Below are 12,026 nucleotides of genomic sequence, written 5' to 3'. Positions count from 1 at the left end.
AAGGATCAGCACTCCAGATAGTTTCAATTGTGAAATAAATTCACATTTATTCAAAACAAGTGCATTGAAGCAGAAAGCCCAATGAACGTTTCAAACTTAACAGATTTTCCTATCAGCAGAGAGATGGATTAGCGCAGCTGCAAGTGGGCGTCTCAGTATGACCAGAATCGGCCGTGGCAGTAGCATAGAGACGCAGACACGGCTGTGGCTAACTTGGAAGAATGATTATTATTTTCAGTCATTTTCAACTTGCAATAGAAATGCATCTGGAATACTGAATTTTAATACCAGTGTGTACATACAGTGTACCAGCCTAAAACTGCCCCTGTGTGATATGCCTACAGTGCAATACATATTATATATAAAAAAATAAAAATAAAATGTAATTGAACCTTTCTCTATATTTTGTTGTAAAACAATGCATACTATAAATGATCTCCGATGGGGAGTGGTCTGTTTACGCATGTGCAGAATGGGTCCTGCAATCTCACCCACAGACCCTCCCTCTGATTGACATGCTGCAGCATTTGGGGGGTGGGATGGGGGCATGGTTGGATGGTCGCAATGGTGATACCAGGCTGAGACCTCGGATAGCAGATGCAGCAGGGAGGTGTCTGTTTCCTACATTAGCATTTGAGGTGGACGGAATTACACAGCCGCTTGTGTGCAGCTCTGCAATTCCGTCCATCTCTGAATCAGGCCCAGAGATTTTAGTGAGAATGTTTGTTTTGCACATTTTGATGCACCACAACTCACCAGAGTCCTAATTAATTTTATGGAGGCATTTAATGATGAACTCATTCATTCATACATGTGTGCACCATGGAACTGATCCAGTGATGGACGCATATCAGACAGTCTTTGTACGCAGCGGCTGAGTGATTATATGCTAATGCTGTAGGAAGCATCTTGTGTAAATAGACACCTCCTGCCGGCTTCTCTGATACGCTGCTGCGTCCGGGGATGCATCATAGGATCATCTGCATGAACATTGGTCATCTGTGTAACCCTCAGCGCCAGTGACAGCCCCATTTCAATGAATCCTAAGTATAGTACATCTGGGCATATAAAAATAAGCATATTGTCATAAAACAGATGGCGTTTCTTACTTGTGCTCAATGTTGGCGCTTCGCAGGTAAGAGAGCAGGGCCTCAGTGCTGGTGTTTGATGTGTGCACATCGGTTACAGTGTTTTTCCAGATGTTGCTAATGCTGCTGGGCTGCCATAGATCCACCTGCAATGCAGGAACTTACCTGTAAACCATATTCATGTAATGTATACACTGACACAGATGTATTGTATATTTTACTTTAGTGCAGCCTTGGAGGCCCAATACAACAAACAATATGTGAACTGCACTTTTTGCAAGACATCATTTCATTAACTCACACTGAAGTGTCACAAAAGAGGAGAGAAGTTGCCGATAGCAACCAATCAAGTTATACCTATCATTTTATAGAATGTACTTGATAAATGCTAGATAGGAGCTGATTGGTTGCGATTGGAAACCTCTTCATTGGACCACTTCTCTACTCCATTGAAGGCTTGGACATATGTCAGTTTTTATTTGAATTGTTTTAGCATAATATAACATAATCTCTACATTAATAATGTACACCAAAAATGTGTCCACATCTCATACATCCCAACCGTCCTGATTTCCTTGAGACAGTCCTGATTTGAGGGCTTTGTACTGCTGTAACAATAAATGCTGCATCATCTGGATCTGCTTGGCAATAGCGAGATGTATATCATTCACCATTGCTCTTGGTAACAGGACAGTGTGGCAGTAAAGAGATGATTGCAAGGGACAGTAGGAGGAGGAGGTGCAGCCACTCCCCCTCACTGTATGGGCTCGCCTACTGCCCCTATCCAGCAGCGCACAATGATGGTAGATATGATGTCTACATTTATGTGTGTGTATGGGCGGCACAACATTTTTTGATTGGGGGGGCTAAGATATGCTTTAACTTTGATGCCCCTAAATCTCTGTCGCCCTCTCAGTGTCAGCTGGAGTAACCCACCACACCACCTAGCTGATGACAGAGATCAGTAAGCCTGAGAAGTCTTTGGTTCCACTGAGTGTGCTTTAGTATGCCCCTGGCGCCTCTCTCAAATATTGAGGGGGCGGGGGAGCTGCCCCATTGTCCCCCCTCCCCGGTGCCTGTGTAGATTTGCTTCCCCATATAACCGGGGAGGCATAACAGGAACGGGCAGTAGTGCACAGGCTTAAAGTGATTACATATGTTACATACCTCCCAGTTGTCCTAATTTAGGTGGGACAGTCCTGATTTAGGTGGATTGTCCCACTATCCAATCATCAGGACTTTTGTCCCAATTTGGGGAAGACTGATGCATCTTTAATATCGCTCAGCTTCCTTCCCTGGCCATGCTGTATGTGTCTTTTTTATACAGATTTTCGGTGAACAAAATGAGGCCCTTTAATCAATATTCAATAAAGTTAAGATTCCAAAAGTATTTTCTCAGGCAGTAATAGAACAAATAGAACAAATGGGTATTTATTAACTTTACATTAAGGGGAAAATGAAAAATGTTGCACTAAATGTCAACAACCAATCAGCATTTGTGTGTCTAGTACAAGATGACAATGAAAGCAAGTGACAAATTGGTTGTTGTATTTCAGTGCAAATTTTGTACCTAAATACAATATTAGGAAATGAGCCCTATTGACATTTCTAATTTCTTAATTGATTATTTAGAGATAGAAACCATTTGCAGTTACCGTTTCTAGTCAAACATGTGTCGTGTTCTCTGCCTTCTAGTCAAACATGTGCCGTGTCCTCTGCCTTCTAGTCAAACATGTACCAGCTCCTCTGCCTTCTAGTCAAACATGTACCGGCTCCTCTGCCTTCTAGTCAAACATGTGTCGTGTCCTCTGCCTTCGAGTCAACATGTGCCGTGTCCCCTGCCTTCTAGTCAAACATGTGTTGTGTCCTTTTTTGTCCATTTGCCATTACCGCTTCTAGTCAAACATGTGCAGTGTCCTCTGCCTTCTAGTCAAACATGTGCAGTGTCCTCTACCTTCTAGTCAAACATGTGCCGTGTCCTCTACCTTCTAGTCAAATATGTGCCGTGTCCCCTGCCTTCTAGTCAAATATGTGCCGTGTCCCCTGCCTTCTAGTCAAACATGTGTTGTGTCCTTTTTTGTCCATTTGCCGTTACCGCTTCTAGTCAAACATGTGCAGTGTCCTCTGCCTTCTAGTCAAACATGTGTCGTGTCCTCTGCCTTCTAGTCAAACATGTGTCGTGTCCTCTACCTTCTAGTCAAACATGTGCCGTGTCCTCTGGATTTTTAAATATAATTGTGGGATACTTGATCATGCCAATGAGAATAAGGGCAGCAGTCGCCAGATTCACACATTGCATGGAGTTTAATAACAGTAATTAATGCAGCACCAGGTAGGTCACTCAAGTTACCTTTATAAATACCTAGCAGCCATATCACAACTGACAGTTGGGCCTAATATGACTTTGGGGCAGATAACTGCTGAAGTCACTGAGGGGCGTATCTACCCATTGGCTAGGATGGCACTCGCCAGGGGCGCCGAGCCAAAGGGGGGGCGCCATCCAGCAGTGCACCAGCAGCCAATGTGTGGACTACCCAGCCCCGCTAGTCCCCCGGGCCCCACAAGTGTAGGGCAGACTGCAGTGAGAGTATTCTGCCCTACACAGTAACAAACACACAGCCGCCAGCGACTGCAATGCCAAGACCATAGGGAAAACTGTCTGCAGAAGTGCCCGAATCAGAATCAGCCCCATAGTGTTGACTAAACAACCTCACCCTCATTTCAAGCAATGAGAGCTTCCCAAATATCACAGTGATCGATAGAGAGACAGAAAGATAAGGTCTGATGTAGAACGTACACCAGCTTGATGGCGTATCTTGTGAATTTTTTGCACTGTGCTTGCCCCAGAACTGCAGGTATCTACATTTGCAACTAAAGAGTCATAACTTGGCTGTAACTGGGTAATCAGAGAGAGCGTGATGGCGGAATAGCGAAACGATGTTTCTAGACTTATTTTTTCCATCAAGGATAGGACAGTTGCAGGTATGCACAGAATGATGACGACAGTTAGAAAAACCAAGCATACTGATAGGGACGATCTACCTGCAAACATATGCACAGTCCAACTCCGCATACAGAAGGATATACATATTTTTTTTACATGCATATGAAGGGGGTGCGTCTACAGCTGTTACACTGACCTTTATATAAGCCCCATAATGCATGAAATAAACATGTACCGTGATGTAGTGATGATGTGACAATTATGAAATCATGCTGTGATGATAACGATATGAAGGACTGTATTTATGTGCTTCACGCGTACACTGTACATCTAAAAATGTGATAAAATTATAGATTTCCCTTTCACTAGTTCATGTAATTATGCCAAGTACAATTACATGCCTGGAACTGTGAAAAGAGTTGTTTTACTTCTACTAGTTTAGTCTGAGGTGATTATACCTCCAATGCGTTTGATAATTGGTCATGTCCTGTGATAATCACAGTGGTGTTACAGGACTTTTAATGAGCACTTTGTCATTGCTGGGCTTTGCTCTCTAGGCTTTAGTAAAGATCAGCCTTCTGTATAATAGTATATTTTATATATATTATGCTATTTAGTAAAAATACACATTAAATCACTTTGTATTTTATTGTTAAAAGGTATCTAAATTTAGTGCAGACATTAGTTTACACTTTCCCTAAATTCCCTAAAGCTTTGAAAGTTAATGTTGATAGGTCCTATTGGAGTAGAACAATAGGCATCATTGGAACTGCGAAATGAAGTTTAGGGCATACAGTTTATCCTTAAACAGGGTTTGCAGGTTAATTAAGGATAACAGCAGTAACAGGTATAACAGCGGTTGTCAGCGGTAGCACAAAGTAATACAGAGTAAGCAGGTTATGCCACTGACAGCAGTGACGACATTGATTATATAATAAGTGTGAAACTACGAGGTGCGATTAAAGCATGAAGGCACTTGTGGTCCAGCGCCCATTTCTGTGTACCCTGAACTGTCATTGTTTTGATGCCCTTCAGTTTATAATTATTTATTGTTTCTATTTGCGCATTTATTTTATGCAGTGCATATTTATGTTAATTGTTCTACAAGTTATTCTTAAATGTTGCCAGGTGGCATGTTTTATTCAGATATGGGTTAAAGCAAAGTCATCGTGTGCTGGTGCCTGTATTGGACTCCTGGGCCCCTGCTCCACAGGGAGCCAACTGTCACCAACTGCCATGGGGGGAGGGCACTCAGCACCAACCACCATGAGGGAAGGACACACACAGAGTTAAGACATCATTCTTCCCACCTGTAACAATCTGGCTACTGCCCTTGATCTGTCCAACACTAGATCTAGCCTTCTATAGAATAAACCGGGAGACCAGCTGACCGGAGCAATGATCACCGGCCCTGGACAGGTAAGTTTTTTTGTTTTTACTATTTCTTTTTGCAGTGATCAGCTTGTGGTCTGTTTAGACCACACAGCTGATCACTGGGGCCGGGGCCGGGCTCTGCCTGTTAGAGCAGTGCGGGAGTCCGGTAACCGGGGGAAAGCCTGGATAACGCCACCTCCAGGTGGTGTTATTATCATAGGGATTACCCCGGTATTTTTTCACATTTTATTTTTAGTATATCTCAGGCAGATCGCATTTCCCATTACAATTATGGGAAATGCGATCTGCTTAATATGTGATAATTAGGGCTTGGAGTAGAATTTTACGAATTCTACTCTAATTGCCCTTTAGTAAATTTAGGTGAAACTAAAATAATGTGAAAAGGGTGTGAAAACACCCCTTTTCACTTTATTTTAGTAAAAACAATGTTAATAAATAGAGCCCTAAATGTCTTTCTGCCATTTCATCTTGGATGTCATCTCGCCACTTCAAACTTAACATAGCCAAAAGAAAATTAATTATATTTCCACCAGCCAATAGTAGTTACCAACCTGATATCTCCATCACTGTTGATAACTCGACAATCAACCCCGCCCCACAAGCCCGCAGCCTAGGTGTCATCCTTGACTCAGAACTGTCTTTTGTTCCCCACATTCTATCAGTCTCAGAATTATGTTACATACATCTAAAAAATATTTCCAAAATGTGACCATATCTTACACAAGACACTGCAAAAACTCTAATCCACGCACTCATTATTTCTCACATTGACTATTGCAATAGTCTCCTTACTGGTCTTCCCAAAAAAAGACTCTTTCCACTACAATCCATTTTGAATGCAGCTGCAAGGCTGATCTTCCTCGCCAAACGTTCATTGTCTGCTGAGCCACTCTGTCAGTTCCTCCATTGGTTGCTGGTTTTCTACAGTATTCAAAATAAAATACTTTTACTTACACATAAAGCTATTAACCAAACCACACCAACAGTCATCTCTTCACTTATCTCAAAATATCTCCCAACTCAATACTTCCGTTCTGCACAAGATCTGCGTATCTCATCCACACACATTACTTGTTCCCATTCATGGTTACAGGACTTTTTTCGGGATGCACCAACTCTGTGGAATGCTCTTCCACGCAGAATAAAACTTTCCACTAGTCTCCAAACCTTCAAGCGTTCCCTGAAAACTCACCTCTTCAGACAAGCATATCAGATTCCAGGACTGCCCACATAACCTTTTTAGCTTCCCTATCTAATTACTGTACATCCCTTCTTACAGTCCACACATAACCTCACATATTTTCTCTTTCTTCACTTATACATCCTCCCAACCCTAGGCCAGCATTCGGTGAATAGATCATACAGCCCACCAAGAACCTCTGCAATTTGGCTGGACGAATTTGCAATATGTAGCAGCTATCCTTGTGTAGCAATACCTATTTCCTTATGATCATAAGCTTGTTAGCAGGGCCCTCTTACTTTCATGTCTGTCTGTTACTACCCAGATTTGTTCTATTATTGTTGTTTCCAATTGTACAGCGCAACGGAATATGCTGCGCTATATAAGAAACAATAAATAAATGTTAGAAAGTAGAGATGAGCGGTTCGGATTCTGTGGAATCCGAACCACTCCGAACATAGGGGATCCGAGTCCACCCAAACCCTGTTCGGGTGTTCCCCGCCTGGCTCGGATCCGTTCGGGGCCGAACGGCGGCCTCCTGATGTCAGAATCTCGCAAGAGAATCCGACGTCAGGGCTCCTCTAGTGTAGGGCAGACCACTGTGATAGCGGTCTGACCTACACAGACACAACACACAGCCACCAGCGGCAGCTGTGTGTTTGTAATGTCTGTCTGTCAGGCAGACTCTCATTGGCTGCTGCACGGAGGGAGCCGGTTGGAGCTCACTCATGAGCTCCGTCTTCCGGCTCCCTGCGCGCGTAATACAGCAGAGCAGAGCGGACGGCGGCAGGAGCGGGGATTCAGGTAATTTTTTTTTATATGTGTGTTTGTAAGGGGGCGTTACTGGGGGCATGCTAATGGGGGCACTGCTACTGGGGGGCATACTACTATTGAGGGCCTGCTAATGGGGGCACAACTACTGGGGGCCTGCTAATGGGGGCACTACTACTGGGGGCCTGCTACTGGGGGGCATACTACTACTGGGGGCATGTTACTGGGGGCACTATTACTGGGGGCATACTACTACTGGGGGCATGCTAATGGGGGCACTACTACTGGGGGGCATACTACTGGGGGGGCATGCTAATGGGGACACTACTACTGGGGACCTGCTAATGGGGCACTGCTACTGGGGGCTGGGGGGAATACTACTACTGGGGGCACTGCATAGGGGGTCCTACTGCTAAGGGGACTGCATAGTGTGCACCACTGCTGGGGGCATTGTGTAAGGAACACCACTGCTGGGGGCATTGTATAAGTGGCACTACTACTGTGGGCATTGTATAAGGCGCATTACTACTGTGGGCTTTGTGTATAAGGGTCACTACTGTGGGCATTGTGTAAAAGGGTTACTACTGTGGGCATTGTGTAAAAGGGGCACTACCGTGTTTCATAACATAAATAAGAGACACTACTTTATGGTGTAATGTGAACCAGGGGCACTATGTGTGGTGTAATGTGAACCAGGGGCATTATGTGTGGTGTAATGTGAATCAGGGGCACTATGTGTGGTGTAATGAGATTGTGCACTGTGACTCCTAGGGCCGTAGCCCACTTTGTAAACAAGTACTGTGACTCTGCTGGCCGCACCCCACAGGGTGGGGGCACTACTTTTCATTTCTGCCACTGCTGTGTGGCAATGTGTCATAGATGTGCTTTAAACTGTGGTGTCTGTGCCGCTGCTTTGTCGCTTGGTAACCAGTCAGCTCACTGCAACCTTTGGCCAATAATGGTGAAAACTATAATTTAAACTGTAATGTGGTCTAAATTGACTGTAAATGACTGGAAATTAAGGTTATTGAGGTTAATAATACTCTAGGAAGAAAAAAAAAAAGCACAATTTATGTGATTTTAGCTTTTTTTGTCAATTTTTGTAAAAAAATCCAAATCCAAAGCCAGTCACCGCAGTTTGGCAAATCCAAATCCAAAGCCGGACGACAAATTAGAACCAAATCCAGCAAAAATGGTCTGGCGCACATTAAAAAGTATCTGTATCCATTTACCGATTTCACCTCTATCGGGTCATACACAACTGTATGTACTAATGCTAGGGGTGCTTCAACTCTGGTTGCTGATTTTGAAAAGGGGCAACGGGTTTGCTTACCCTTTATATAACTCTAGCATGTCAGTATGTCTGTGTTACTCATACTTATTCCTGTCACCATCCCATCAAGAAGTATCTAGACTTTATCACTGATTTGAATCAGAGGCTTCATTGTATAATGCTCTTCTGTGCCTAGGACATACACTTGTTGGAATCGAGTTGCTGTCGCTATCACAGACCCTCTACTGTTTTGCACAACACATTTGCCCTCTGCAAACATGACTTTATGGCAATGAGGTTTGTCTCCATATCTGGTATGAATAACACATCTTGAATATTTGTGACTTTGGTCTCACCTAATATTCTTAGGCAAACCTTGATTGTCTCGATTATTGTGGCTGTAAAGAGCCTGTCCCTAATTCCTCTGATCTTTATAGGATCACATATTAGTGATGCAAACCACTCGTGGTTACAACTGAATGGTCTTGTTGCTCCCGAATGTAAGGGCCCGATTCAGACCCGCTCGCTAGATGCATTCACACGCAGCCAAAGTATGTAAATAAGCGATATGTATGCAGACGCCCACCAGCCTGTCTTAAGACGCCCACTTGTGCACGTCATCTCCAGGAAGTGTATGCAACCATCGGTACCATCGAGAACCATCGATGCATACGCAGCACTTGTGGTAGACCTTACCCTACCGCAAGCACTGCGAGTGCTTCAGTGTAAAAATCAGCCAAGTGACGTGTACTATGACGCTGCGTCTCAACTATGCATGCCTCTGAAACGGCATTAAAACGCTCAGGCATGCCTGCGTTCGCACCACCACTCCCCCGTTTTCATCGACCAACCCCTGTCACCACCCATAAACGGCTCGTCCTGCCACTCAAGCTAGCGAGGCACCTTTCGCAAGGGGCGAGCACTTCGCGATCACACAGACTGGTTCTCGCATGCGTACTGCGATGTGTACGCATGCGCAGAATGCAAACATTGGCAGGCTGCATGCGAACGCATCCTAGTGAGCGGGTCTGAATCGTGCCCTAAGTGAAGCTTAGGGCTGACTCGTTTTTCTTGTCATGATTTTTTGCTGTGTAGAATTCACATCTTTTAGTTTTCATTCTGAGGCCTTGTGTCCAGCTTTGTGACATACAAAACACCTGTACTTGGGCCTTTTAAATTTGGTTTTCCTTGTGTATAATACAGTATTCTCAGGACTTAGGGCCTGGTTCAGACCCGGACGTTATTTGCGGACGCTCGTTCTTAAAAAGGGGCCGGATATTTAAATTGAGCGCTCGCTCTTTGCGGTGTGTTGACGCCTCTATGTCTGAGCGAATGTCCGAAAAATGCGCTCGCTATTTTGTAAAGACGCCCCTTTGCTGTTCGCATCACACGTCATCTCTGTTATTTATTAGATTAATCGGGAACATCGAAAGGCATCTGAACTGCTCACAGTGCTTGTGGTAGGATTTACTTCCCACTATCACTGCGAGCAGTTGAGGCTAAAAGACAACCAAGTGACGTGGTCCATGACGCTCCTTTACTAATTATGCACTCCCATTAAACGCCATTTTGACCGTTAGGCAAGCCTGCGTTCGGATCTCCACTCCCCCGTTTTCAAGCACCTTCCCCTGTTACCACCCACAAACGGTACATTCTGACAATCAAATTAGCAGCCCCTCATTGTTTTACGAGCGCACGACTTCCGACCACAATGACTGGTTTGTGCATGCGCATTGCAAATCATACGCATGCGCAGTTGTGCGAACATCGCTCAGAGCGAACGAGTGGCCGCTTACGAGTGGCTCTGAATCAGGCCCTTAGTTCAACTGCATTTCTGGAATTGCAATAGTTTAGTCCTCACAATCTCTGTTGATAGCTTGGTTGTATTGGACACTAAAGCTACTACTAGGAGATCAAATTCAGATGTTAACTTCTGTAGCATCGCTATTGCAACTTCCTCTCCATCGTCTTGGACTCCTACAGATAGCTGCTGTGATAAATAGATATCATCTTATCAATATAGTGAGTCATGGCTTTATATTCACTCAATTTGGTACCGTACAGTGTATGCCTAAAATGTATCTGTTATTAGATGCCACGCTAGCTGCAGAGGCTCACACTGCCCGTCATGTCCCAGTCATTGCTAGGTGACCAGAACAGCCAGGAAGCCTTCCCTGCAGCTTCCAACGGGTAGCTACAGCAAGTTCCCTGACTAGGGGGCTTGGGCCTGTGAGGTCTCTGATTGGCTGCAGTTTGAGATAATGCCGATTATAGCTTCATACTTCTATGTTTTGCTACCTGGTCTCTGTGCTTTGGGGAATACTCTGTGCACCTGTTGCTCCCTGGCTGTTATGCTACCATTCCTGTCCTGGTCTAAGCCTTCTGCCTTCTGCACATGCTGAACTGCCTGGGAGATCCTTCAGCTCAGTTCTCTGAGATTCTGATCTGTTTTCGGTCCTGCTGTCATATTGTAATACAGCCTGCATTACAATACCAACTCCAGTACTGCTGCAATTCAGTCTACATTATTTACACCAACTCTAGTCCTGTTCCATTTGGCAATTCAGCCTGCAGTTAATATCTACTCCAGCCTTACTCCCGGTTGCCACCTGGTTATTAACAAAAGCTTCTACTATCCTGAGTTAGGTCCTGGTGGCATCCAAGTACCAGTGAGAATATTCACCTCTATGGGAAAATAGCAGTTGTTATAGGTGAAGACTTCTGTAGTGTGACTCTCAGAGTTATGTGACTTCCTGGGTGAGCCCTAACATTATCCTCCTCATGAGACCGTTTTCTTCATACGCTATCTCAGGGCTATCCATATGTTCTATGCTGACACTTTCCCATGAATGATAAACGTGTTGCTCCACACTTAAGCCTATGGTGCCCATGGCTCAATCTACTTCATCATGGTTAGGATTATCACTTGGATTAGTTGTAGTCTTTCAGCTTCTCACGTTCCAGCTGCATCTTCATAGCAAACTTCCATGTGACATCATTCTCTGAACCTCTCAGTTTAATGAAGTTCATGCTGGCTACTGCTGCTACACAGTGTATGCTGTATGCTGATCCAAAAGCAAGACTCACTGTATGCTTCACACGCAGGACACTTTGGCGCCTATGATGCCTGGGCCTATAAGCTGTTGATATGTCCCGTCGAAGTAGAACAATAAGCACCAGCAGAATTGTGAAATGGAATTTAGGCCAGAAAGTTTGCCCTTAAGTAAACTTGGAGGTTTATTAAGAATAACAGTGGTAATAGATATAACAGCGGTTGTCAGTGGTAGCACAAAGTAATACAGAGTAAGCAGGTTATGTCACAAGAGACAGTAGAGGAACATGTGCTGCACATCCATGCATTAAATCACACACTTG

At 44.3% G+C, this 12,026-nt stretch overlaps 1 protein-coding gene across 2 annotated transcripts in view; it reads right to left on the bottom strand.

The window, feature by feature from the left end:
- The window catches only part of CPA6 (carboxypeptidase A6), a 161,547-nt gene that overhangs the window by 54,083 nt on the left and 95,438 nt on the right, over window positions 1-12,026 (bottom strand). For both annotated transcript variants that reach the window (XM_088471583.1, XM_088471585.1), the window contains exon 3: window positions 1,110-1,234. In XM_088471583.1, coding sequence (XP_088327709.1) covers window positions 1,110-1,234 — 125 coding nt within the window. The remainder of the gene's footprint in view (window positions 1-1,109; window positions 1,235-12,026) is intronic.

The sequence above is a fragment of the Taudactylus pleione genome, unplaced genomic scaffold, assembly GCF_031769625.1.
Source record: "Taudactylus pleione unplaced genomic scaffold, aTauple2 ptg000114l, whole genome shotgun sequence".
Taxonomy (NCBI): Eukaryota; Metazoa; Chordata; class Amphibia; order Anura; family Myobatrachidae; genus Taudactylus; species Taudactylus pleione.
This window is presented reverse-complemented; position numbering and strand designations above follow the sequence as displayed.